The sequence below is a fragment of the Nesoenas mayeri genome (genome assembly GCF_963082525.1).
Source record: "Nesoenas mayeri genome assembly, chromosome: 30".
NCBI lineage: Eukaryota > Metazoa > Chordata > Aves > Columbiformes > Columbidae > Nesoenas > Nesoenas mayeri.
Genome location: NC_137564.1, coordinates 1,629,512 through 1,656,538, shown reverse-complemented (window position 1 = coordinate 1,656,538; position 27,027 = coordinate 1,629,512). Strand labels below are relative to the sequence as shown.

The 27,027-nt window shown below is 57.9% G+C and overlaps 4 protein-coding genes across 7 annotated transcripts; 2 read left to right on the top strand and 2 right to left on the bottom strand.

Moving 5' to 3' along the window:
• Positions 1-8,723, bottom strand: ANP32E (acidic nuclear phosphoprotein 32 family member E). Of its 3 annotated transcripts, none has more exons than XM_080361229.1 (7): positions 8,446-8,723; positions 6,831-6,980; positions 6,329-6,451; positions 5,281-5,446; positions 4,384-4,541; positions 3,462-3,516; positions 1-2,092 (listed from the first exon to the last, which is right to left on the bottom strand). In XM_080361229.1, the coding sequence occupies exons 1-7, from the start codon at positions 8,497-8,499 to the stop codon at positions 2,025-2,027; spliced, it is 774 nt and encodes a 257-aa protein (XP_080217355.1). In that variant the 5' UTR covers positions 8,500-8,723; the 3' UTR covers positions 1-2,024. The 3 variants fall into 3 exon arrangements, with proteins under 3 accessions (XP_080217355.1, XP_080217357.1, XP_080217356.1); XM_080361231.1 differs by having other exon boundaries at positions 1-2,089; XM_080361230.1 differs by having other exon boundaries at positions 4,384-4,538.
• An 8,503-nt stretch (positions 8,724-17,226) lies between these two features.
• APH1A (aph-1 homolog A, gamma-secretase subunit) lies at positions 17,227-21,338 on the top strand. 2 transcript variants are annotated; one of them, XM_080361180.1, is made up of 7 exons: positions 17,227-17,356; positions 18,601-18,771; positions 19,445-19,518; positions 19,767-19,889; positions 20,153-20,280; positions 20,526-20,649; positions 20,851-21,338. In XM_080361180.1, the coding sequence occupies exons 1-7, from the start codon at positions 17,244-17,246 to the stop codon at positions 20,913-20,915; spliced, it is 798 nt and encodes a 265-aa protein (XP_080217306.1). In that variant the 5' UTR covers positions 17,227-17,243; the 3' UTR covers positions 20,916-21,338. The 2 variants fall into 2 exon arrangements, with proteins under 2 accessions (XP_080217306.1, XP_080217307.1); XM_080361181.1 differs by lacking the exon at positions 20,153-20,280.
• Positions 21,339-21,589: 251 nt separating this feature from the next.
• On the bottom strand, positions 21,590-24,773 carry CA14 (carbonic anhydrase 14; the record flags this gene model as incomplete). Its single annotated transcript, XM_080361123.1, has 11 exons — positions 21,590-21,671; positions 21,796-21,880; positions 21,988-22,008; positions 22,108-22,234; positions 22,336-22,493; positions 22,591-22,657; positions 22,726-22,821; positions 23,356-23,498; positions 23,572-23,748; positions 24,626-24,646; positions 24,722-24,773. 11 exons carry the CDS (start codon positions 24,771-24,773, stop codon positions 21,590-21,592), a joined length of 1,029 nt encoding a protein of 342 aa, XP_080217249.1.
• An 806-nt stretch (positions 24,774-25,579) lies between these two features.
• On the top strand, positions 25,580-27,027 carry CIART (circadian associated repressor of transcription; the record flags this gene model as incomplete). Its single annotated transcript, XM_080361122.1, has 5 exons — positions 25,580-25,714; positions 25,846-26,101; positions 26,240-26,315; positions 26,401-26,479; positions 26,766-27,027. Exons 2-5 carry the CDS (start codon positions 25,877-25,879, stop codon positions 27,025-27,027), a joined length of 642 nt encoding a protein of 213 aa, XP_080217248.1. The 5' UTR covers positions 25,580-25,714; positions 25,846-25,876.

The following is a 27,027-nucleotide window of genomic DNA, read 5'->3' as shown; positions in this document are numbered from 1 at the left end:
TCCAGCAAAATAGAGTGGTTTGCTATTTAAAACTCATTTTATATGCATCAGGAAAAGAGCGTTAAGGACAACCCTGACAACGAGGTACTTTACGCTTATAAATAATAGGTTTCGATCACTTGCTGAGACTAAAAAAAAACAGCAAAAAGATGGGCAAACAGTTTTGTAGCTTGAAGCTGAGCACAAAGCAAGCGCCTCGAACAGAGCCCCGCACACGATGGGACTGCACTTACCTACGGCTTCTGTTCACTCCGTATTCACACACAAACACGGGAGCTCAGGCTGCAGCTGCAGATGTGGTTTTACCTCTAGTGTCTTTACAGATATTCATTAAAAAACCAAATGCAAGCCCACGGAGTCGGTTATTTCCGAGGATTGCCCGACCCGTTTCCTTCGGGCGCCGCTAACGGCTGGCGATGCTTTACAACTACGTGAGAAACTACCCGTTAAGGCTCTAGTTGGGGGAAAAATAACCCAAAAACACACGCACAAGGAACTGGGCTTTGCAGAACTTCAACCCTGCAGTATCTACCCTCGATTTAGAGTTGGAAGTCATGTTTAAATCTGCTAGTGTGTGAAATCCCTATTCGATATTCACAGGTAACCCATCCGGAGGTGACCGGCTCTTCCTTCGGGCCAGGAAACCCCCCTCTCCCCCCCGGTGTCTCCCCAGTTTAATGGCAGCTATTGTCAGCCAAGAGATACAAAAATAAGTCTCTCCAATAAAGCTGTGTGTGATATTTGGTTCAGTACCTACCGTGAAACAATGTCAATTAGTTTGATACCCAGACAACTGCTTTAAACCCCAATCGGGACCGCAAGAGGAGCGCTGGGTGCTGGAACTTGTTTCGCAGTGGCGCAAACAGAAAACACGGATCCATTGGGGTGCAATTATTGAGACGCGTTGGCCACGATCGGGCTGCTGGACACACGGCTCGTCTGCGCATCTCCTGCACTTGTGATGGAACAAGCTTCCGCAGCCATTCCGTATAAAAAACCCTAAACTATGAACTAGTATTGTACACGAACTCCAATGTTTTGCCTGCAACCAGATTTAAAAAGTTTACAAGGTGACCTGCGAAGAAAGAGCAGCTTCTGGTCATCTTTCCCCCTTCGGTGATTCTGGAAAAGCGTGAGGGGGTTGTTTGGAAAATAATGTGCTTAAGGAGTTACCCGTTAACTTCTGCACCGAAACGCAGAGATTTTCCAGCCAAACGCCATGATTGCTGCAGAACTCCCAAAACCACAACGCGAGAGCAAAGGGAGCCAAAGTTTAACCAAGACTTGGAGCCAGACGGTTGAAAACTACACATTATTTGCTTTTGTTCATACCTGCAGTGACTATATGGAAGGATTACAACCCTTTCAGTTTGCCAAGATACCTTCTTGAAGGTATCTAGTGGATATCCCAGCAAACACCACCGGAACGAGCAGGGAAACCCAGGTAACTTTACAACGCAACACGCAAAACGGGACAGAAGACTTGAAAAATATGACAGGAGTCACGTTTTCAAAGGCTGAAATAAAGGTGTCATCCAGTTGGTGAGTTAAAATAGAATCCCTGCTAAGCTCAGACTAGAGTCCCGTTCCAAAGAGACTGCAATTTGCCCTATAGCATTGTTGAGCTCAGCTTTCTAAGTATAAAAATCTTAAAGTCTTGAAGGAAATTCCCAATATTAAACCCAGGTGAAGGGGTGTTGAGCTCCGGGCTAACGATGGCCAACACAGCAAGTGTGTATAAAATTAAACATCTCCAGTCCAAGTCTAGGGGGAAAAACTTGACAATGGCTTCAGTGATTATAGGGCTGAGAATTGTTTTCTACATACAGGTTCACTACCAGGCTATTATATCTTATTTGGAATGATAAAAAGGGCAAGAATAGTAAAACCACACTTCTCCTATAAAAAGTTAACATATTCTCTTCTGTAGGGACATCTATGGTACATGGAGACATACAGATCTGCATAATCACTATTGCGTATTCGGAACTGAAGAGTCTGGTCCTACTGGTGTCTCTACCAAATTAATCCTCCTCTTCCTCGCCTTCGTCTTCGGGCTCTCGTTTCCTCTTCTCCCCTCGCACGCCCTCTGCTAAGGAAAGAGGGACCAGACATCTCGTTAGGTTCTGCTCAGACATCGCAAACCATCGTTCTGCTTCAGAGAACGTCACCGGGGCAGCTGTTTGTGTGCAGCCGACGTGCGCGGTGCTGTAACAGCTCTGTGCTGCTTACGGCGCTCGAAAAAGACGCGTTTACAGACTAAATAACTCACGCAGGCCATGTTAAACTAAGTTCAAGCTGAGCACGGGATGTTCCATACAGGAAAGGTCAAGATGAAGTTGACTGATTAAAGAGTGTTCCTGTTAACACGTATTTGAGGTCCCGTTTTCATCTCTCCTGAACTTTTCGGGAGTTGCAGACGCGCTGCCCAGACCCGCGGTTTCTGCGGATACCCCGAGAAAAGGGCCCCGTTCTCTGACCAACAACCGACACCAGCAACTCGCATTAACACCTTGGAGCTTGTGCTCAGCACCGCTCCCCGTGGAGCCAGCGGACTGTGCGCTCTTGTGGTGGAACCGCGAAATGCAATTTGCTCCAATCTAATACATTGATTTTCCAGCAGTCATTTCCTGCCTCATTAGCCATCCCGCCCCCCCGCTTTGTTGTCTGAACAGATTCAAAGGCCATGTTTGTAAAAAGTGAACAATTAGCAGCAGAATTTCAGGTTTTCCAAGCGCAGGATCCATGTCCAAACCCTGCTCCACTCAGCCCGGCGCACAGCGGGATGGGGCCCAGGCCGGGAGGCGCTCTGGGCTTTATCTGCAGTCTACAGACACGGAGCTGGGCCGCAGGGCTCACACAGCCCTTGGCTGCTCGGCGGAGCTTAAAGGAGAGTTGGGAACAGGACTTTAAGTTCCCAAGACCCGTCAGTTACGCACACCCGCTGCGCGGTGCCTTAGGGCAGCGGGAACCACGCGCTGGTTTGGGGGTGAGCTTTTGTGCGCCTGACTTCGGAGCCGTCATTTGTGAAATGGGTAAGTTACAACCCTTCAAAAAATGTGCCCAGAGTCCCGAGCTGAGCCGTGGGACAGGAGCTGGGCTCCTCAGGGCTCCTCCTCAAGCCAAAAAACAACATCTGCAAAATCTACACGAGAGTCCCTGTCCAGGTTGGGAAATGAAACCTGTGGAGGAGATGGACTATCCCTTCAGAAACTGCCTCAACGGGAGACTTTGAAAACTGGCATTTCTTCCATGGTTTTATTCGACCAGCGAGGAGACAAAAAATACCAAGCGCTGCACAGCTATCTGATGACCTGCTCAAGCTCTTGCTTAAACCGAGCCTAAAATACTTCATGTACCCTCAGAAACGGCCCAAACCCCGACTGATGCCGTTAAACTGCACAGCCCACACTTGCAAAGACTCAATTTCAAGCACAACTTCAATAATTTGGAGAACTTACCTTCCTCCTCCTCATCGCCTCCTTCTTCAACGTAGTCATCGTCGTCATCTTCATCCTTGACAAAAACCGGGAGATACCGTTACCGTTGCTGTTTATCAGGTGTTGCTGACAAGCTGATCCTGAGCAGAAACTCCAAAAACGCCACCAACTCTGGTCAGGGGTCACGTCCCACACGTGCTGCTTGTTACAAGGACGGGCAGCCCCACGTGTCACCTCCCAGTCCTGTTATCAGCTGGGCCGGTATTTTAATTTCCTTTTTAATTGCAAAATGAACTGAAGAGGCCACGACAGCAACAGGCAACACACACCTTTGGTGTTCCTTTTCACCCACTGGTGTTAAAGGCCAAGGAAGGTGAGAAAGAACTGTTAATATCCTCACAAAATAATTGTTTCTATGTCAAATGAATGGAGTTGTTGGGGTTTTTCCTCTTTTAAAGCTGATACAAACCAAATGACAACGGGCAGCCCTGGGAAATTCAAGAGCGGTGCAGGACCTCTGCCCCACGGGCACCGCGTCACACCGCGGGGACACAGGCAGCTCTGCCCACTGTGTCACATCCACGCGTGGGGAAAGGGAACAGGGCACAGTGTGAACTCTCAGAGCCCCCGCCGGCACTGGCCCTTCGAACACGGGAGGAAAACACCGCGCTGGATTCACTCATCGCGATTAGAACAGTACGTGACTTTCGCTTTGAAAATCCAGAGCAGCGCCAGACTAGATCTCTTTCTGACCTTCACATACTGCTAAGTTACAGGTAGTTTCACAGCGCTGGGGAGAACGGCTCCATATGCTCCAAGAACAAAGCGGCTTCGCCGTTCTGCCCCGGGAAGCACTGGGGTTAAAGGGAACCTGGAGAGTAACACCAAATCTGCGGGTGGTTTCTCCTGGTTTCTTGGATTTGCTCTATTTGGCAAACTTTACCTGAATCTCTTCCTTCATCAGGTAGGAAAGACCAACTTCCTCCTCCTCTTCTCCCTCCCCCAAATCGGAGCCGCCGTCGTCTTCATCATCTTCCTCTTCGTACTCCCCAGGAGGCCCAGCTTCATCGTCATCCTCATCCTCGTCGTCTTCGTCTCCTTCTGGAACGACGGACACACTTAGAGGCTACAAGTTAAGGTGGGTTAATTCCTCCTCACACAAGTTTGCACCCCGGCTCGCTCCGGCTGGAACGCTTCTCTCCATTTTTAATGCAGGCAGCATGTGGGTAACGAGCGTGATTTTAATCAAGTTAAATATTTATTTCAATCCATTTCCCTGAAGAAAGGCCCCGATGTTTGCACATGACCCGCTGCAGGCACCGATCCTGCCTGCACAGCTCCGCACGCGAATGCCTGCGAGGGAGCCGCAAATGCGCCTAGCGGAAGGGAAAGAGCTTTTCCATAGAATCAAACCCTAAACTATTGAAAACTAACTTACCATATCGCGTTTTCCTGTTATTTAATCACTCGCTAGTCACTATGAAACACCTACAGCTCCAAAGAGATTCTCTCCCATTTCACATCAGTGTCTGGAGCATCTCATCACTTTCAGTTAAGCGAATTACAAGAAATGACAAGGTGATTCAGCACCTTAATTCGTTTTCAAGTTAATAACCTATTAATCTACTTTTAAATACTGGGTTTATTTTCACATTCCAAGTATAGACTCTGGCTTTCACTGTGGTCTTTGAAACAGGCCCCAAAGTGGGATGTGTCTGAGTACTTGGCAGCAAAGCCCTTACGAAAACCAGTCAAATTACAGTTTTTCACCCCAAATCACGTGTCTGGCCCCTCGCTTTGTACCACTCAGTAGTTCTAGAACTTGTAGCCAGTTTTTTACCCTCATCGTCATCATCTTCCGAGTCGGGCGCCTCGTTGTCCTCCTGATCGAAGCCGTCCAGGTAGGTGATCTGCTGCAGCAGCTCGAAGATGCTGTCCCTGTAATCCTCCAGGTTCGTGATCTCACAGTTGAACAGGTCAAGGCTCTTCAAGTTCTTGAGATTTTGCTGAAAATAAACCCAAAAGAGGTTTTTGCCCCCTATTTCCTGATTGCGGCACTTGAGGTTCCAGCGCGGTCCAGCCCCGGTGCCGTTATTAACCGCAGATGGGGTTCGTCCCATCCCCTGTCTCTGCAGCGGTTCGCTCCCCACAACTCCCACCTGCCGCTGTTTGCAACAACAACCGATGGCACTTTGGCGCACCCAACGCACCCTCGGCGCCCCAGACCACGGTTTTGGGGTCGTTTGCTGTTTATTTGGGCAATCATGGCCACCATCGCTCAACAGTTGGACTCATTTTGCTACGGCACCTTGCGAGGGCAGATTTCCAAGCACCATTTCTCAACAATCCAGTGAGTTTTTCTCTCACCTTTCAGACTTTACCCACGTCCAGAACGAGCCGCCCGCCTGGCCTGGCCAGATCGAAACCCTGCTCCTCTAAAGCGCTGTCCCTGCTTTAATTCTGGGTTCAAACACCATTAAAGTAGATGGAGAATCTTTACGAGCACTTTTAAAAATCTGCAGCCTAAGTCCTAAAAAGCCCCGATCAGCTAGAAAAACGGGAGTGAAACAACTTGGCTTTTATTTCCAAGACGAAGCAGAAGCTCCAAAACGTCCTCAGCCCGTCCCGCTCCGAACAGAGGGAGCTGGACAGCGGCACATCCATAGGGACCAGCACTAATCACCGCCACATTTAATTAATCCCGCCAGGACCAGCCACAATAGCGACAAACCCAAAGGGCCGCGCTACCCGCTTCACCGCTTGGCAGACCCACTCGCGCCCAGCCCCTCCAGCTCTTTGCACCATTCCATTGCAAGAAACATTAAATTCCTTAATTCTTGATTGAAAAGATAGTATTTAACGAACTGAAAGTTTCGATTTGTACTCACAAGAGCTTCCACAGTGCCGAGATCTTTGATTTTGTTGCCGCTAAGGTTGAGATAGGTGAGATTTGGACATCGCTCCGCCAGGACCTCAAGCCCTCCCGAAATGACGTTGTCGCTCAATTCCAACTATCACACAGAAAAACATTAATCAATTAAACCATTAAACACTTGGCTTTTTACCATCGGAACCAAACTGTGTCATTTCGAACCGCTCGCTCTTTAACCCAAGAGTTTAATCACAAAGTTTCAACACGAATCCAAACAGTCCCACAAGTCAAGGAGCGCTCATCGCATTGAGCTTCGCCTGCCATAAAGTTACTTTTACTTTGAGAATTATTAAGTATTCTTTCAAACTTTGTGGGTTTGCTACTTCGATTTTAAGTTAGGATCAGCATTTATTGGCCTAGGAGCTGTTGGCCAAGCCCCACTTGGCCGTAATTAACTGGAGATACCCAAGGCAATTTGAGATGGTAAATGAAGCAACTAAAGGCAACGGATGCTGTACCTTTCGGAGCTTGCTGAGCGTGGGGAGCTTGGCCAGCGACGTGAGCTCCACGTTGGCCATGCTGAGGAACTCCAGCTCTTTGAAGGAGTCGCTCAGCCCCTCGATCTCGCCGTTGCTGGAGCGGCAGTTGTCCAGCACCAGCTCCGTCACCTTCCAACGGGACACAAACCGCTCGTCAGCCCCACCAGCCCCAAACTCCACGGCCCCGCTGAACCGACTCGGCGACCGGCAAAGAGCTGCTGGGTGTAAATTTAGGCCGGACTTGTGGTCCAAAATCACTGACACCCGCCTATTGAAATTAAGAAACGCAACGGCTTCTGGTTGCCCTGAGCGTCCGGCACCACTCAGCCCGAACTCTGCTCGCCGACACTTCAGCCCCTCGAACGCAAGCGAACCGCTCGTTTGTTCCTAAAACTCTAATAATTTAATGGTGCAGCTCCAAACCGTCCCGTTCTGCCCGAACCCCAAACCCTCCGGCTCCAGGAGCGACTTGTGCAGGTTAATTAAAGCCAAATTAAATAACTCCCTCGTGCCAAAGCCACGAAAAGGGCGAGATGATCGATCCAGGTCGCGTACTTTGACAAGTGGTAACAAGAGCACCCGATTCATCTGAATTATTTTATCTCCAGCGGAACATACCACTCGTTAGCGAGGCCGCTAACGAAGCGACCAGGCACTTTTAAATAAGAACGTTTTAAGAAGCCTCCGAGGGGCCCAATTTCCCAGCCCTGAGTCAAATCCCGCTGGTTTTTATGGTTTTTTAGCAGAAAACGCAGCTCCAAACAAGCCCCGAGTTCCAGGTGTTCAGAGCTTCGCCAGAGGCCGCTCAGGTACCAGCGACACACGCGCTGGTACCTTTGGGGAAATGCACCGCTTTAGGCACTTTTTCCCCCAAAAACACGCCCCTACCGGCCCAGTGACCCCCAAGCGACAGCAACGTGTCCAGACTCCACTCCAGCCGCTGGTTTGTGCTTGTTTGTTATCTTTGCTCTTCTCACCGAGCCCAATACAAGCCCAGAAACACGAGTGGGGCTCCGGGGGGGGGGGGCGCGCACGTGAGCTCCCAAATTTCCAGGTTTTGGGGGTTTGGTTTTTTTTTTTAGTATTTTTCCGAAGGAACGGGAAGTTGGTGGCAGAGGGACGCGGGTTAATCTGGGGGTGGGGTTTGGGTTTGTGGTGGGACCCCCCGGGTCTCCCCATCGCGCACCCGGCGGGAAGGAGCGGAGAAAGAATAATAATTACGTAAATGTAATAATTAAAGAAAAACAGGAGGGCAGGGTGGAGGGCGCGCTCGTGACCTGTTTACTCGCAAGTTGGCGGCGCGGGATTAACGGCGGGTGCGGGTTGGGGACCCGCCCGCGCCCCCCGGCCCAACTTCGCGGGGGGGTTGGGGGGGGGGCCCAGGGGGGACCCCGCGGCGGGAAGTTGGCGGGAAGCGGAGGGGGGAACGCGGGTCCCGCCGCTCCGGGGCCGCCGCTTCCGCCCGCGCCCCGCGGGGCTCCTGCGCCACGCTTGACCCAGATTCGGCGGCGCCGCCGGGCCCGCCTGGCCTGAGGCGGCCGAGCCTCGGCCGTGCGGGGGCGGGAGCGCGGCCCGCCGCCCCGCCGCCCCTCACCTTCTCGGGGGCCCGGTTCCGCAACTCCAGGATGATGCGCTTCTTCATCTCCATCGCTCCCCCCCCTCCTCCCGCGGCGCCGCACTAGCGAGGGAGGGCGAGCGGGTGACCGGCCGCGGAGTGGCGGGGGCGGCCGCGGCCGGGAGGCAGAGGCGGGAGTGGGGAGGGGAACGCCGCGGGCAGCCGCCGCCGCCCCGCTCCGCACGCAGCTCCGGCCCCGTCAATGGCCGCTCGCACACTGAACCTCCATGACATGGCGCATGGCGCCCCCTCCCAGCGCCACGCCCCCGCCCCGGGGCGGGGCTTCCTCCGCGCCACCGCCCTTCTCATTGGTCCCGCCGCGCCGCGGGGGGCGCCGCGCCATTGGCTGACCGCGCTGCCCGTCCGGCGGCGCGGCCGTTTAAAGGCGGGGAAAAAAGCGCGGGGAGGGCGGGGTTTGTGTTTTCGCGCGCGCGGGGGCTGGCGGGAGCGGCGCGCCGGAGCACGTGGTGGCGGGGCGGTCTCGCGTGGGGCTGCGCGCGGCGCGGCCGGGCGCGCGGGGAGGCGGCATTTTGCGCGTGGCGCTTTGCACGCGTGCGTGGGGCGGGGGCTGCGGGGCCGGTTACACCGGGGAGGCCGCGGCGCTTCCGGGGGCGGGTTCCACGCTGTGTCCCCTGTCCGGCGGGGCTGCGGGGGGCGCTTCGCGTGTCCAGTCGCGGCGCTGTGAGCTGCTCGCGAGGTTTGCGCTCCCCGCTCCCCCCTGCGGGGGGATGTTGCGTCCGCTGCTGCGCGGGGGGGCTGCGTGGGCCCCTGCGTGTCCTGGCGGGGTGTTCGCTCCATGCAGCGGTTTGCAGGCGGGGGTTACACGGGGGATCTTGCAGGAGGGGTTTCGCATGCAGGGCTGCAAGCAGAGGTGCACAGCGAGTGTTGACCCCACACGCTGGGACTTTGCACCGAGTTTTCCTGCACGGGGAACCGCAGGCAAGTTTTTGCATGCGGGGCTCTGCACGCCTGGCTGCGTGGGTGTAGGTGGCGGGTTGCACGCCGGGGGTTCCACCCTCTCCTGCAGGCAAAGGGGACGCTGAGGCAGGCGCTGCCCAGCCCGGCCTGTGTGGCGGAGCCGCTCTGGCGCGTCCCCGCGTGTGCAGCTCAGCGGAGCGGAGCCGAGCTCACCGCAACCAGCAGCGCCGCGCCGGGCGCTCTGCTCCGCGTTCCGCTGCTGCCGCGGCCCTGGTTGCGCCTCCTCGCCAATGGTTCCCCGGCCCTGCGGTCAAAATCGCCAAAGAGCCACAATGAGATGATGTAAAAACTCCTCCGATGTGGAAATGTGCAGGGGGGACGTGACACCAAAGCAGAACCTGCTGGGTCTGGGCTTCTACAAAGGTGCCGTCCTTGCTGTTAGTTTGCATTATTTTACGTTAATATGCACAAAACCAGCTTTGCAGATATATCGCGGGATGTAGATACAGGAGCAAACAGCCGTGCAACTGCGTAATTCTTTAATTTGGAGCTGTGTACGGTTTATATACATCTGGAAACATGGAAAACTTCTGTTTAAAGCTCAATGATATTTGCTTATTTATTTAAAGCTCAGCTCCTGGAAGATGCTGCTCGTCGGCCGCTGAATCACGCGCCCCCGGTGCTGAGCGCAGCGATGGCCCCTCCGAGACAAGCAGTTCTAAATATTTATACGTTAATTGTTGTAACCGGGAGACATAAACAGCCGGAGATTTTGGCAACTCGGTGGCAGAACAAAAAAGCAGCGACATGCGAATCTGTTGGTCTGTTCAACTTCGTGTAAACCCAGCGGAGCAAATATTTCCTGTTTGAGGAGCGAACATGAGGGTTCAGCTGGTGCTCTGGTTACTTGAGAAGGGGTTAAAAATGGGCTCAGAAACACCCAATCCAGGCCATATTTGGTCTGGAAGGTGGTTTGGTTTATTTTAGGGGGTCTCGAATGCGAAGTCGCCCACGGATGGAGGAAAAGCAAGGGAGAGGTTGCTGAGGGGATGTGTTGAGATGCTGCCCGAGGTTCTAAGGTCCAAAATCTGGATTTATCTGGCAGCTCATCTGGAAATGCTTAAAAACACACACCGAGGAATCAATGGAGCTGCGGGAGGATGTGACCCCGAGTCCCTTCGCTGCTCTGAGGCCGCAGAGAAAGCGGGAGAGTTAAGGAATGAAAGGAGAATTCTGCCCTTTGATTTGGTTTGAGTTGGATCCGGTTGCTCCGTGTGTTGCTGGTGGAAACGGTTCACGTGCCCGTGTCGGGGCTTTAAGACCTGAGGTGAGGTTGGTGTTGATGGACGCACCGGGACACGCGGGCAATAACTGTAAATGGTAAAGGCAGGCGGGTCCCAACCCTCGTCAGGAATGGGTTAAACCTGCCCAAAATCAAGTGTCCTTCCCCAAAACACCATCCTCACCCTAAAAAAGAAGGTTGTGAACCCTGAGGGCACGAGCAGCACAGTCGATTTCTCCAAAGGATTTGCTAAGGAAACACCAGGGACCTTGAGGGACCTTCTTGGCTGGGGCAGGTTTGCAGGACCAGAGGGAAATCCTCTTTGTGCCCAAGCAGCTTATCCCGGGAGGTCTGAGCGCCCTCCGAGGCACAAGCGGGCGGTTCGGGGCCGGGGCTGCGGCGTCATGCCAGACACCGAGCACTGAGTGTTAGTGAGGTGTTTATTTTATTGGCAGGAGTTCATATTTACAACAGAATCGTAGGAAATGGGAAGGGACCGAGTCATTCCGAAGCTCCTCGGCGCTCGCTCGACGTTTCTGTCGCCGCCGTGGGTTGGACAGCGGGGCCGTGAGGTCCCGGCGGCGCTGCCAGCGCGGTGACCGCGCTCTGTTCCGCTCGCTGCGCCCGGCTCCGTAACCAGGGGAAAAGGTGAGGAAGCGGCTGCCACGTCCTCCCATTGTGTGTCCAGCTGCACTGTGCGATTTGGGTGCACCTGGGGGGCCAGAGAGCTGGAAAGGAAGGGATTTGGGGCTTTGAGCAGCGAAGGCGCCTGGGGCTGAGCTGAAAGGGTCAAAGCACCCTTGGGTGCTTTGCCAAAATACCCTTTTTTGGGTCGTTAGCAACGTGAAGCTGCGCTGGTTGTCCCCAGCGGGGTTGAACGGCGTTTCAGTGACTTTGCAAAGCCGCGGGGCAGGAATTGATCCGGAGGCGGGTGTTGGGGTCCGCGGTGCCGTACCTTTGGGGTCCGCGGTGCCGTACCTTTGGGGGTCAGAGCAGCAGGCGCAGGAGGGCGAGCAGGACGAGGAGCGGGACGTGGCAGCGCAGGGACGGCCCCAGCGACTCCTGCAGCTCCTGCGAACCCAGCAGCAAACCGCCCGCTGTCAGCGCCCCGAAATCCAGCCCCGGCCCCCCGGCTCCGCGCTGACCATTTATCTCCGGTTATTTGTGCCATGGGCCCCGTTTGTTGGGAAATGGGAAGAAAAGGACTCACCTCGTCGGGATACATGGTGGGTATTAACGTGGTGTTGTCCGAGTAATATTCTACCGTTGCGTACAAGTAATCACCTGCAATTAGAGCGTTGTCCTGATGAGTCTGCGTGAGTATCGAGTACAACGAGGCATCGAACCCACTCAAGCTATTCTATTACTATCAATTAAGACCCAGTGTTGATTCTAGAGGTTGGAAACTGCATTGTAGAGGTGGGGCCACGTGCGGGAACCTTTACTGGGCGGAAATCAAAGCGCGTCTCTGCCCAGGAGCATCTCCCAGGGCTGCTCTGCCCTTCGTGCATCTCAATAGTTATTTTTCCCTCGACAAGAGGTGACTTCAGACAATCACAAGAACCCTGGGGGCAGAAAAACACCTTTTAATGCTGCTTTTAACCTTGCTCGTGTTTTGCACCACCCTGCTCCGAGCATCGCTGAGTTTATAGCGGCCGGACCTAGGCGGTATGAGGGGACAGATTTCCTTACATGGTGACATTATTACCAGATGGCGTTTCCCCTCTGAATAACCAACATAATTCAGATTAATCCCAATAACTCGGTTAATTAACCGCTGCTTGGCCTGGGCGCCCTGGAACCAGCCGCACGGAGCCAGTTCAACCCCTCATCGTTTATCCCGGTTTAATTGAACAGGTATTCCTGCAAAGCTCCGATGTCGGGAGGCCCTGGGCAGCCCCTTCATCTCCTCCTTTTCCTCCCAGCTGAAACCTCAGCGGTTTTCGGCGCCTCCGCATCGCTCGTGATGGGCAAAGCACCATTTCTGACCCCGCGTATTCCATCGCACTCGCGGGAAAGGGCGGAAAACAAGGCAGAATTTCTGACCGAAGTGCGAGGCGTAGTTGTACAGGAACTCGGTGATCTCCTCCTCGTCCTCAGCCTCGGCCGCCCCTGCAAACGCACAAACAAAACGGCTCGGAAGGACAATTTGGTTCCCTGGGGTCGCTATAAATAGGTTTGTGGATGGATAAATCACGTCAAGTCGCTCGCTTCCCTTTTCCAAGCGCAGACGGGTGCTCTTCCTTTCAGGCCCTTATAAAGCAGCTTAATAATTGGGGATATCACTGTTATAATAATTGCATATTTGTGGCTTATACAATAAGAGAGTCGTCAGTATAAGATGGTAGTTGTCATGATAAGATGGTAGTTGTAATGATAAGATGGTAGTCATAATAATAAGATAATAGTCATAGTAGAAGATACTTTTTAATGCTTATATGTGTTCTTATGTGCTCATATATAAATAGAATATTAATGATAGTCTTAATATTCGAAGTTGTGCTCTCACTAACACTAACGATGCTGTTAATTGTGCTCAGGGCCAGCGGTGGATCCAGGTAGCGGCTCTCAAGCTTTTCACCATTTCTCCGCGTCCCAAACCTCTGGAAATGGCCCCAAACCGGCGCCCCAGCTCGCGACCTCAGCACCCGCCGAGCGTGGGATCCGCTGCGTCCCGGCGCCCCCCGAGCTCCTGGGGCGATGGAGCCCAAAGCGGGGAGGCGCTCGGCCCTTCCCACGCTCCGGCGCCGCCTCCGCCGCTTCGCTGGGAACGTTCCTCCCCGTTTATTTTCGCTGGAGCCGCGCTAAGAAAAATACTGCGGGGAAGCAGCTGGAAACCCCGACCCCTCCGAACCCCCTTCGCGGTGTGTGCGGCCCTAACGAACTGCAGGGTAATTAGGCAGCTGCGGGGCTTTCCTCCCGGAGTTACCCCAAGCGCCCACCTCGTACTCCAGGAAATCCTGTTTACTTTAGTCTGCTCTATTTATCCCTTGCCTGGGTCTCCCTTAATCACTCCCAGCTGCGTATCGTGAATGATTGTGCGTGCGAGATGGGAAGCGTTCATTATCAGATCGCATTGTCTGAGCACAGCCTGGGTCCTGCAAAAATAGGCTTGATCCTCCAAAACCACACTTTAGAACCCAAAACCACACTTCAGGCTCCACACACACTCTATGTTCTTGGTTATATTCTCCAGAAACACACTTTAGTCCCCAGCCTGGGTTCTGCACACACACTCTATATTCTTGGCTATATTCTCCACAAACAACCCGTATTCCCCAGCCTATATTCTCTCTATATTCTCCCCAAACACCCTGTATTCCCCAGCCTATATTCTCTCTATATTCTCCCCAAACACCCTGTATTCCCCAGCCTATATTCTCTCTATATTCTCCCCAAACACGCTGTATTCCCCAGCCTATATTCTCTCTATATTCTCTCTATATTCTCTCTATATTCTCTCTATATTCTCTCTATATTCTCTCTATATTCTCTCTATATTCTCTCTATATTCTCTCTATATTCTCTCTATATTCTCTCTATATTCTCTCTATATTCTCTCTATATTCTCTCCAAACACCCTGTATTCCCCAGCCTATATTCTCCAAACACAGCCTATATTCTCTCTCTATTCCCCCAAAATGCACTTTCCCGTCACTTTTACTAATTGCATCACATTTTCCTTTCGCTCCCCAGTGTCCCCGCGAACACCCCGAGATTCGCAGGCTCCGGCCCCTGCGCAGCGTCGCAGCAGAATCGACCCTCGACGGGCAATTAAACGGCATTACGAGCCGGGAAAAAGCAAAGAAGCAAACCAGAGGAGCGTACTTACCCGGTAACACCCGCAGGAGCAAGAGGAGCGCGATGAAGGAGCCGGTCATGGTGCGGCCGGAGCGCCGCGGGCAGGAAATGCCTGCGGGAGGGCCGGGCGCACCGCGATTCTGCTGCTGCGGACGGACAGACGGACGGACGCGGCGTCGGGACGGTCGCTCGCTGCGCGGGGGCTGATTTCCCGACCCTTTCGTTGCGAACCTTGGGAAGTTGGTTCCCCGGGGAGGGTTCAGTCCCGCGAATGGTTTTGATTGTAAGGGAGTAAATGCGAGTTGTTAACAGCGCGTCCTCCGGGCGGGCGGGTTATGGGTTATTCGCTATTTCTTATCGCTTTGGAGCGGATGGAGCCCCCGGGCGGGCGGGTTTAGGAGCGCGGGCGCTGCTTTGGGTGCATCTCAACTTCACCTGCTCGTTTTCCTCTTTTCTCCCAAAATGACTCCAGAAGATGTTTCTGGGAAGAGAAACAGAAGAAACTCCGACTGTTCCGCTTTGTGGGAAAACCCAACACCGGAAAGGTGACGTGATGCTGGTGGCAACTGGTGTGGACTGGGAAGTGGAAGAAGCAGGAGGTACATTAGGCGGGACTAAACTGGGGTAAAACCAGTTCCAGAGCAGCTCGCACAACGATATAAATCCATTTTTGGGGTGGAAAACTGGACATTTCACCCAAGACAGTTTGTTCTCCCAAGTGGTGTGTGTGTGACACTGGGATCTGGGGGCTGGGCAAACCGAGCCTAAGCAAGACCCGGCTTAAAGAGAGGAGCTTCGTTTTGAGATAGAAGGGAGGTTTACCTGGCCAGAGGTTGACTTGCCAGGTGCAGCCCCAGTCGTTCGCCATCCAGGCGCCTTCTCTGTGTCTTAAAAACCAGTTCCCAGCCCCACATTTCTGGGTTTTGTGCCCCCCGGGTCCCGGCCCTGCGGGACGGGGCCGCCAAGTTCCCTCAGCCGCTGGGAAACGGAAGCGGGAGTTTAATGACAAACAGCTGCGCTAAGCCGGGACTAAAGGGGGGCACGGGCTGCGGGCGGGGGCGGATAAACCGGGGTGGGGGGGATAAACCACAGTGAGGGGGATAAACCGTGGGGGGAAGGAATAAAGCACGGGCTTCTCCAGCCTTGCGCTGGGGGTTTTAAACCCAGCTTTGCTGTTGGTTTTAAACCAGGGATCCCAAGGGATTTTAAGGCAAGGGTTTCTAGTGATTTTAAGCCAAGCTTTGCTATTGATTTTAAGCTAAGGATTGCTATGGATTTTAAGATGGGGATTCCTATGGATATTAAGTCAAGGATTCCTATGGATTTTAAGAAGGGGATTCCTATGGATTTTAAGCCAAGGATTCCTATGGATATTAAGTCAAGGATTCCTGTGGATTTTAAGCCAAGGATTCCTATGGATATTAAGCCAAGGATTCCTATGGATTTTAAGATGGGGATTCCTATGGATATTAAGCCAAGAATTTCTATGGATATTAAGCCAAAGATTCCTATGGATTTTAAGATGGGGATTCCTATGCATATTAAGTCAAGGATTCCTATGGATTTTAAAATGGGGATTCCTATGGATTTTTAGCCAAGGATTCCTATGGATTTTAAGATGGGAATTCCTATGGATTTTAAGCCAAGGATTCCTATGGGTATTAAGCCAAAGATTCCTATGGATTTTAAGATGGGGATTCCTATGGGTATTAAGCCAAGGATTCCTATGGATTTTGAGCCAAACCTCTCAGGACAGACAAACCTCCCGGTGTCTGAATCCCAAGGGGTTTCCCAGTTTGGCTTTTCCGTCTCCAGCCCCACGTTCCTCTCCCAAAACCTCTTTCCGATTTTGTACTTTTACGCACTTCTACAAATTTCTCCTTCAAGTTGACGCACTTAAAAGAAAAACTACTGCAGTGTCTGTAGTTCCGTGGCGTCTGACACGCGGGGGGCTGGGCGCAGGTTGAGCTCATTTCCCGGCTCAGCGGCGGAAGCGAAACTGGGGGGGAATCAAAAGCCGAATCGGAGCGGCGGGTGGTGAGCGGGTTTTTGATTGTCTCCGCAGACAATGGCCGGTGCTGCGGGGGGGGGGCGGCTCCTCCGGCCGTGCTGCCCCCGCGAGGTGCACGCAGGACACCCCCAAATCTGCTGTTCCCCCCGGGAGGGTCCGCTGAGCAATTCGGGCGGTTTCTGCTCTAAATGGAGCTTTCTGCTCTTGTGCTGCTGGAGTTACAGACTGAGATCCTGGGGAGTGAAGAGAAAGGCGGGTTGGAGCAGTAACTCTGAAAAATAGACACATGAAGATGAAATGAAGTGACATAAATAAAAATTGAGATAAACTAGGCTAAAATGAAATAAACTGAAATGGAGTTGAAACGTAATAAAGAAGCTGAAGTAAAGAGGAAATGAAATAAGGTATAAATGAATGAAACTGAGCTAAAAATGAAATGGGATAAACTAAAATAAAGGTGAAATAAACTAAACTGGAATGAAATAAAAAATGAAACGAAGAAACAAATAGAAATAAACTAAACTAAGCATTGAAATGAAATAAACTAAAAATTGAAGCGGAACGAAGAAACGGAGGTAAAAATTGCCACGGAATAAACTGAAATCGAGATGGAGATGGGAATGTGGAGCCGCCCCACCCTAGCCCAGCGCGGCCTCCGCGCCGCCAGGGGGCGCTGCCCGCGGCCCCGCCCCGCGGCCCCGCCCCGCGGCTTCCGGTGAGCCCCGCCCCCTGGCGGCCCCGCCCCCCGGCGGCCCCCGCCCCGCCATGGCGGCCGCCGTGTTCTTCGGCTGCACCGGCATCGCCTTCGGGCCCGCGATCGCGCTGGTGCTGCTCACGGTGGCCAAGGAGCCGCTGCGGGTCATCGTGCTGGTGGCGGGGTGAGCGCGGGGGCCGAGGGGGGCTTGGGGGAGCTGGGTGGCCTCTGGGGGGTCTGAGAGGCCTTTGGAGGGACCTGAGGGGAATTGGAGGCTCTGAGGAGAATTTGAGGAGTCTGAGGGGAATTTGGGGCTCTGAGGGGAATTTGGTGGTCTGAGGAGCCTTTTGGGGGGAGCTGAAGGGAATTTGGGGGGATCTGAGTGACCTCTGGGGGCCCTGAGGTGAATATGGGGGTCTGAGGAGAATTTGGGGGTCTGAGAAGCCTCTGGGGGGTCTGAGGAGAATTTGGAGGTCTGAGAAGCCTCTGGGGGTCTGAGAGACCTTTGGAGGAGCCTGAGGAGAGTTTGGGGGGGTCTGAAGGGAATTTGGGGGTGTCTGAGTGGCCTCTGGGAGGTCTGAGGAGAACTTGGGGTTCTGAGGGGCTTTGGGGGCTCTGAGGAGAATTTGAGCCCCTGAGGAGCCTTTTAGGGGGATCTGAGGGGAGTTTGGGGACTCTGAGTGCCTTTGGGGGGTGTATGAGGGGAATTTGGGGGCTCTGAGGGCCCTTTGGGGGGTGTATGAGGGGAATTTGGGGGCTCTGAGTGCCCTTTGGGGGGTGTATGAGGGGAATTTGGGGGCTCTGAGGGCCCTTTGGGGGGTGTATGAGAGGAATTTGGGGGCTCTGAGTGCCCTTTGGGGGGTGTATGAGGGGAATTTGGGGGCTCTGAGTGCCTTTGGGGGGTGTATGAGGGGAATTTGGGGGCTCTGAGTGCCCTTTGGGGGGTGTATGAGAGGAATTTGGGGGCTCTGAGTGCCCTTTGGGGGGTGTATGAGGGGAATTTGGGGGCTCTGAGTGCCCTTTGGGGGGTGTATGAGAGGAATTTGGGGGCTCTGAGTGCCCTTTGGGGGGTGTATGAGGGCAATTTGGGGGCTCTGAGGGCCCTTTGGGGGGTGTATGAGAGGAATTTGGGGGCTCTGAGGGCCCTTTGGGGGGTGTATGAGGGGAATTTGGGGGCTCTGAGGGCCCTTTGGGGGGTGTATGAGAGGAATTTGGGGGCTCTGAGTGCCCTTTGGGGAGTGTGTGAGGGGAATTTGGGGGCTCTGAGGGCCCTTTGCGGGGTCTGAGGGGCCTTTGGAGCCTCTGGGGCGGCTTTTAGGGGCAGTTGCGTGGTCAGAAAACATTGGGGGACAAGGATGGTCTCGGGGGGGTCGGAGCCCTTGCCCGGTCGCCGCCCCCTCCCCTGATCTGGGTGTTTCTCGTGCGCAGGGCGTTCTTCTGGCTGGTGTCGCTGCTGCTGGCGTCCCTGGTGTGGTTCGTGTCGGTGCGGCTCAGCGACCGCGGGGACGCCGCGCTGCAGCGCGCGCTGCTCGGCTTCGGCGCCGCCGTCTCCGTGCTGCTGCAGGAGCTCTTCCGCTTCGCCTACTTCAAGCTGCTCAAGTAAGGGCGGCTTACAACAAACCCTCGTTTATTCCCGTGCGCAAAGGTTTGCAGGTGATTTTAAGCCGGCTTTGCTATGCATTTTAAACCAAGGATTCCTATGGATTTTAAGCCAAGGATTCCTATGGATTTTAAGCTAAGCTTTGCTATGGATTTTAAGCCAAGGATTCCTATGGATATTAAGCCAAGGATTCCTATGGATATTAAGCCAAGGATTCCTATGGATTTTAAGCCAAGCTTTGCTATGGATTCTAAGCCAAAGATTCCTATGGATTCTAAGACAAGGATTCCTATGGATTTTAAGCCAGGCTTTGCTATAGATTTTAAGCCAAGGATTCCTATGGATATTAAGCCAAGGATTCCTATGGATCTTAAGACAAATCTCTTAGGACTGACAAACCTCCTGGTGTCTGAATCCCCAGGGCTGGATCCCAGTTTGGCTCTTCCGTCTCCAGCCCCACGTTCCTTTCCAAAAACCTCTTTCCAGTTTTGCACGATCTTTGGACTTCTATGCGCTTTTAAAAAATTATTCTTCAAGTTTACGTGCTTCTGTACCTTTAAAAAAAATTATCCAAGTTGATGAGCTTTTATGCCTTATAAAGTATTCTTCCCTTTATCATTATCCCCGTCTGTTCTGAACAAGCCGCTCGTGTTTTCTCTCCCCCCGGAGCAGGAAGGCGGACGAAGGGCTGGCGACCATCAGCGAGGACGGGCGGTCGCCCATCTCCCTGCGGCAGATGGCGTACGGTGAGCCTGGGATTCCAAATGTGGGGTGATTGCTCCCCAAAGGGCTGTGGCTGTTGGAACAGGCTGCCCAGGGCAGTGCTGGAGTCGCCATCCCTGGGGGGTTGGACAGACGAGGTTCTCAGGGACGTGTTTAGTGCCGGTATTAACAGTTGGGCTCAATTTTAACTCTCTTTTCCAAGTAAAACAATGGGATTTGGGGCTGGCGGTGTGGCCGCGGTGCCTCCGGTCACTCCCGTCTCCCTCCGCAGTCTCGGGTTTGTCCTTCGGCATCATCAGCGGCGTCTTCTCCGTCATCAACATCCTGGCCGACTCCATCGGGCCAGGCACCGTCGGCATCCACGGGGACTCCCCGTATTATTTCATCACGTCGGGTGAGGCCGCGGGACGGGGTTTGCGCCTCCTCCCACGCGACAACGAAGGAAACGGCCTCAAGTTGCCCCGGGGGAGGTTGAGGGTGGAAATTTGGGGTGATTTCTCCCCAAAGGGATGTGGGTGTTGGAACAGGCTGCCCAGGGCAGTGCTGGAGTCGCCATCCTGGAGGGGTGACGAGGTCGTGGGGCCGCGGTTGGCGCCGGCGCTGGGTGGCGGTTGAGCGGATGATGTGGACGCTGTTTGCCGCCCCGCGTCCCCGCAGCGTTCCTCACCATGGCGCTGGTCCTGCTCCACACCTTCTGGGGGGTGATTTTCTTCGACGCCTGCGAGAAGCGGCGCTACGGCTGCCTGGGGCTGGTGGTCGCCAGTCACCTCCTCACCTCAGGGCTGGTGAGTTGGACGCCAACTGTCACCAAAACCTGTCCCCAACGTCACCGCAGCCGTTCCTGTCACCCAGTGTGGGGGGAACGGATTGCAGAGACCCCTAAATCCCGGCCTGGGAGCCATGGGGCGAGTCACGTCTCTTTCAGGCACCTCCTGGCACTAAGCAGGAGTTTAAGCCAGGCTTAAACGCTTCCCCCCCCGCAGTGGTTTGGGGGGCATGTGACATTCCTAACGTGGCTTTTCCCCCCCAGACGTTCCTGAACCCGCGCTACGCGGCCAGCCTGGGCCCCATCTTCATCATCACCCTCTGCACCGGCCTCTGGGCCTTCGTCACCGCGGGGGGGTCCTTCCGCAGCCTCCTCAAGTGCCTCTCCTGTAAGGGGGGACGCGGGGGGGTGTGTCCCCTTTGAGCTGTTGGGGGGTGCACATGGGTGCGGGGGGACCCGGAGCTGCAGGACGGGTCTTGTGTACCCCTCTCACTTTCTGTTGAGCGGAGGGGTGCTCCTGCGCACCCCCAAACACCCCCCTACCCCCAAACCAGCCCTGCTGACCCCCCCTTTCCTTCGTGCTCCCCAGGCAAGCAGGAGGACGACAGCAGAGTGATGACGTACTCGGCGCTGCGGGTGCCCTGCGAGGACTGAGCGGCCGCCAGACCCAAGTGCCACGGTGACCCTGGTGACACCGCTGCCCCAGGTGACACCGCTGCCCCCCGTGACCCGGGGACACGTGGTGACCCGGGGGACGTTTTCCTCCCGTGTCCCCATCCCACGTTTTGGGGTCCGGCCCCGCGGGTCCCTCGCTAGCGGCTCCTGTTGGGGTTGTCCCCCGGGGGTGTGGGGCAGGACCCCCCTCCCCTCGCGTCCCCCCCACCGCAGCCCCGCTCTGCTCAGGGTGACGCTCTCGGAGTGGGGGGCTCGGCCCTGCCCCCCCGTTCTGCTCCGCTCAGGGTGACGCTCTCGGGGTGGGGGGCTCGGCCCTGCCCCCCGTTCTGCTCCCGCCTGCTGCCTGGGGCACTCTGTGTAAATTATTATTTTTTGGATTGAGTAAAACCCCTTTTAATAGAGCGATGGGCACCACGGCGCTGAGGCCTTTCCTGTAGTGGGGGGAGAGGGGTCGGTCCCCCCCATTTTGCTCTGCACCCTCCTGGCCCCTCTCAAGCTTTGGGGGTTGCCCTGTTCCCACCCCCAGCCGTGAGGCCCCTGCGCCGTGGGGTGGGGAAGGGGCTTTATTTGCAGTGGGGTGGGGGCAGGAGCCAGCGGCACTGTGAGGGGGGCAGCGGGGGGTCCCTCACAGCCCAGCCCGGGGGGGTTCAGGTTCAAGGGCGGGGGGTGTCGTCCGTGGGGGTGCGGCGGGAAGAGGCTTTGAAGACGACGTCGTGGTCATGGGTCCTCCTGGCTCTGCGGGGAAAGGGCCGAGCTGGGTGGGGCGACAGACCCCTGGGGGTGGGGACAGACCCCAGGCAGAGGTAACAGACCCCTGGGGGGCCAGACGCAGACTTTGGGGTGGGGGGGCGTCTCTCACCGCATCCTCTTGGCCACAAAGTGGCTGATGAGGAGGAGGCCGATGCAGCCGGCGACGGCGCCCAAGACGATGGTGACGATTTCACCTGCGGGTGACGCCCCAGAGGGCTCGGGGGGGCACAGCGAGGGGGGGCGAACCCCCCCAAGCCCTCTCAGACCCCCCCAGTCCCATCCCGACCCCCCAGGGCTGTACCTGTCGAATACCCTTGGGGTCCTGCAAGAGAAAAGCAGGGGCTCAATATGCAACCAGGACTCCAGGAGCCATTTTACGGATGTGGGGGGGCCCTTTCCACCTCCCCAAGGCAATTCTCACCCCTGGGGAGGGACGACAGCACCAGGCGCTGGTTGAGCTCCTGGGGCGCCCGAAAATTATCCACCAAGCGCCGGGGTTGGGGTTCGGCCGCCGTCGTGGCGTAAAGGGCTCCCTGGAGCTGCTCCAGCTGAAACGGGGGGACAGGCTGAGGGTGCCCCTCCTCATCCTCACCCCCCAAAAATGGGCTGTGACCCCAAAATGGGGGGGTTTGACCCCCAGCAGTCCCACCTGTGCCCGGCTGATGTGGACAGGCTGCTGGAACACGGTCCAGAGGACGCTCTGGTAGCAGGGGGGGGTGGTGAGGGACCCGTTGTAGCGGTAAAACAGGTCCAGGCGGGGGGGCAGCAGCGCCGCGATGCTGAAGGACGGGATGGCCGCGCTCTGCCCTGGGGGGGGACACGTTTGGGGGGAGCAGGGGGGAGATTTGGGGCGTCCCCCCCTCGCCGTCTCCCCCGGTTTCTCGCTCGCGCGCCCGTCGCTCACCCGCGTAGCGGATGCTCCCCAGGTGCCGCAGGACGTTGTCGTAGGCGGGGTGGGGGTCAGCACCCACCTGGGGGGGAAAGGGTCAGCATGGGGGGGATGCACCCGGGTCGGGGGGGTATTTTGGGGTGCACACACCTCCAGGAGGACGCCGAGCACGGCCAGGCCCCCGGCGTGGTGCTGCGCCTCCCCCGCGTCCGTGTACACATCCGCGTCGTAGTGAACCACGTGCATCTGCGGGGACACCCCCGCCCCATGGGGACACCCCCACCCCATGGGGACACCCCATCGCACAGGGACACCCCCGCCTCATGGGGACACCCCCAGTCGCCCCCCATCCCCGCCATCCCGGCACCTTCCGCCGCATCTGGACCCGTTTCTGTCCCCGCTTCCCCCCCCAGCTATTCCTGCCTCTGTTTCCCACCTGTTTCCCCTTTCTGTGCCATTTCCCACCTCCATTTCCCCTTCCTGCCCCCATTTCCCACCCCCAGCCCCATTTCCCTGCCTGTTTCCTGCACCCAAACCCCTTTCTTTGCCAGTTCCCTGCACCCAATTCCGGCACCCAGACCCATTTCCCGCACCCGTTCCCCTTTTCTAACACCCATTTCCCCCTCCATTTCCTCGCAATTCCCTCTCCCAGTCTCATTTCCCACCCAATTCCTCCCTGTCCTATTTCCCACCTCATTGCCCCCCCAGCCCCATTCCCACCTCATTTTCCCCCCAGCCCCATTTCCCACCCCATTCCCCCCCATTTTACCCCCCCCGTACCTCAGCGGGGGCTCGGTGCCCATCCAGCAGGTGCTCAGCCCCCCCAGTGCTCCCAGTGCCCCCCCAGTGGAAGTGGAGCTGGGCGGCCGCGAAGCTGTGGGGCAGCCCCTGGATGCGCAGGGAGGGGGGCAGCGCCAGCATGGCTGCGGGGGGGACACTGAGTCCCCGTGTCCCCCCCACCGTGTCCCCCCCGTGTTATGTCCCCCCCGCGCTCACCGGTGTGCCCGTTGTTGCGGAGGGTCAGGGTGGGGGTCTCGGGCTGCCCCACGGCGCGGATGGGGGGCAGCGAGGGGTCCGGTCGTGCCCCCCCCGTCCGGATATCGATGGGCGACTGGGCTTGTCCCCCGCACGCCGGGTGGCCCTGGGTGGCCCAGTGCTGCTGCCCATGGGGACCTGGAGGGACCCAGGCGTCCGGGGGGGACCCAGGCGTCCGGGCGGACCCCCCAGCACGGTGGGTGCCGCTTTGCTTTACCTGTGACCCAAACTGCCCCCGTTTCCCCCAAAACGAGGACACGGGTGACATTCCCGCCGCAATGGGGACATTTGTTCCGGCCGGGGGAGCGGGGACAAAGCTGATCCCGTGGGAGGGCCCATGGGGTCCCCGGGATGGGACTTAACTGGGATTTGGCCGGATTTTAATTGGATTTGGCAACCGGAGCGAGACTTTTATATAAAATGGGACAATGGGCCCATTGGAGCAAGGGGGACCCAGGCGTCCGGGGACGGGGGGAATGGGGGTGCCACCCATCCAGCCTTTCTGTCTTGGGGACCCAGGCGTCCGGGGACGGGGGGAATGGGGGTGCCACCCATCCAGCTTTTCTGTCTTGGGGACCCAGGCGTCCAGGGACGGAGGGGAAACCTATCCAACCCACCCATCTTGGGGACCCAGGCGTCCGGGGATGGGGGGCTGCACCCATCCATCTCCATTCTATTTTGGGGGGACCCAGGCGTCCGGGAGTGGGGTGGGGGTCATGGGGGGGGTATCATCCATCTGATCCACCCCCCATCTTAGGGGACCCAGGCGTCCGGGGGAGGCATGTGGGGGTTGTCACCCATCCACCTCTTTCCTATTTGGGGGACCCAGGTGTCCGGGAGCGAGGGGTCACCCATCCCACCCCTCCCATTTGGGGGGACCCGGGTGCCAGTGGGTGGGGGGCATGGGGGGTGTCACCTATCCCTCCCCCTCCCGTTTGGGGGGACCCAGGTGTCCGGGAGCGGCATGGTGGGTTCTGTGTTGGGGGGGGTCCGTGGGTGGGGGGGCCCCACTCACCCTCGTACTCCCAGTGGGGACCTGCAAAGGGGGAGCGGAGGTTTGAGGGGGTCCTGGGGAGCGGGTGCCCCCCGCGCCGTCCCCGGGGTCACTCACCGGCGGGCAGGGCGGGCACCAGGCCCCCCAGCAGCAGGAGGGTGCGCAGCATGGCGGGGGGGGCGCCCTGGGAACTGGCCCTTAAATACCCCCCGGGGGGACGGGGAGGGGCGGGGGGGCCGTGGGGGAGGGCGCGGGGCAGGGGATTTGGGGCTGGGGTGGGGGCTGGGGGGCGGGGGATTGGGGGTCTTGGGGGGCTCTGGGGGGGCTGAGGGGGGGGTGTGGGCTGGAGACTTGGGGTGCCCTGGGGGCGGATCCCTTTCCCAGCCCCGCCTCCTTTTCCAGCCACGCCCCCTTTGCTCCCCAGGCCCCGCCCTCACTGGGGGGGGAGAGCTGCCCAGGACGCCCCGCCCCGCGAGCGTGCCGGGTGACATCACCCGGCCGCGCGCCCCGCCCCCCACGTGGGGCCCCACGCGCTAGCGTTATGTAACGGCGCCCCCGCGAGGTCGCTGCTCCTCATTGGCCGTGACGCGCGGCCGAGGCCGCTGCTGATTGGGCGGCTTGCGACGGGGCGGGGCTCCTCGTGGCCCGGTCGTGCGGCGGGGGCGTGGCCAGATCTCCCTACCTCCCCCCGCGCGGAGCCCCGTGTGGCCACATAGGTGGGCGTGGCCGCGGCCCCGCCGCTCTCAGCCAATCAGCGCGGGGCGAGGACCGCGTTGGGCAGCGCCGGCTCCGCGCGAGCCAACGGGGGCCAAGGGGCGGGGCGGGGCCCGGAACCTCCGCCCTCTGCCGGGGGCGCGGCGGCCAATGGGCGGCGGGGGGGCGGGGCCCAGCGGGAGGCACGTGCGGCCGCACACGTGTCCGCGTGGGGCAGCGGCAGCCGGGGCGGAACCGGGACCGGAGAGCGGGACGGGAACGGGGACGGGGACACCGGGACAGGAACCGGGACACCGGGACAGGAACCGGGACAGGCACCGGGACAGCGACGGAGGCGCCAGCACAGAGACACCGGCACCGGGACGGGGACGCCGGCAGCGCCGCCGCCGGGAGCAGGTGGGACACGGGGGGGGCGGGGCCGGGTACGGGGTCCCGGTGCCCGGTGGGTTCCTGCCCCCCCCGCGCCACGGGGGAAGGGGGGGCGGAGATCCCAGTTTTCCCCTAATTTCCCCACTTTTCCCCCCCAGGCCGGGTGGTGGCCCCGCAGGAGCTGAACCCATGGAGTCCCGGCCCCGCGCCTGCTCGTGCGGCTCCCGCAGCCCCCCCAGCCCGGGGGGCCCCTCCCGCAGCCCCCCCAGAGCCCCGCGGACCCGCAAGCGGCCGGGGCGGCCGGACGGAGCCCCCCCCGACTCGCCCCCGTCACCCCGGGGCGGGAAGCGGCCCCGGAAGGGGGACGGGCGAGACGCCCCCCCCAGCGACGCCGACCTTCTGTTTGCCCAAAAAGTGAGTTTTTGGCAGCAAAATGGAAAATCACCCCGGGGGGGGGGGCGGCACTTAATCCCCTAAAAATGCGCCTCAGTTTCCCCACCTGGAGCCGTGGGGGACACACGAACCCCCCCAAACCTTCCTCCTCCCCCGCAGTGCCGGGAGCTCCGCGGGTTCATCCGCCCCCTGGCGGAGCTGCTGGACGGGCTGAAACGGGGGCGATACGACAGAGGTGGGTGCGACCCCCCCAGACCCCCCCTTCCCTCCCCCCCACCCCCGCACCCCAAAGAGGCTTCACACGCTTTGGGGTCCCCCAGGGCTCAGCAGCTTCCAGCAGAGCGTGGCCATGGACCGGCTGCAGCGCATCATCGGCGTCCTGCAGAACCCGGAGATGGGGTGAGTGGCCCCAGGAACCGACCCCTATGGGGCGTCCCCCTGTCCCCGGCACGGGGGTGACGGGGGGCGGTGACAGGGGGTGACAGGGGGTGCCGGGGGGCGGTGACAGGAGGTGACACGGGGGTGCCGGGGCGTGGTCACAGGGGGTGACACGGGGGTGACGGGGGGCGGTGACAGGGGGTGACAGGGGGTGCCGGGGGGCGGTGACAGGGGGTGACACGGGGGTGCCGGGGCGTGGTCACAGGGGGTGCCGGGGGTGCCAGTCTGACGGGTGTTTCTCCCGCAGAGCGCGGTGCCTGGGGACGCTGCTGCAGGTGGAGCCGATGCTGCGCGGCTGGTTCCCCCACGTCACCCCCCAAAAGCCGCCCCAGGAGCCGCCGCCCCCCCCCGCCGCCCCCCCGCTCCCCCCGCGCCGCCGCCCCCCCGCCGGCCCCCCCGGGGTCCCGCGCTGCCGACACCCCCCCGGGGACACGGCGGCGCCCGCGGGGGGACACTCCCGGTGCCAGCGGCCCGGGGCCCCCGCGGCCCCCCCGGCGCCGGACGCCTGA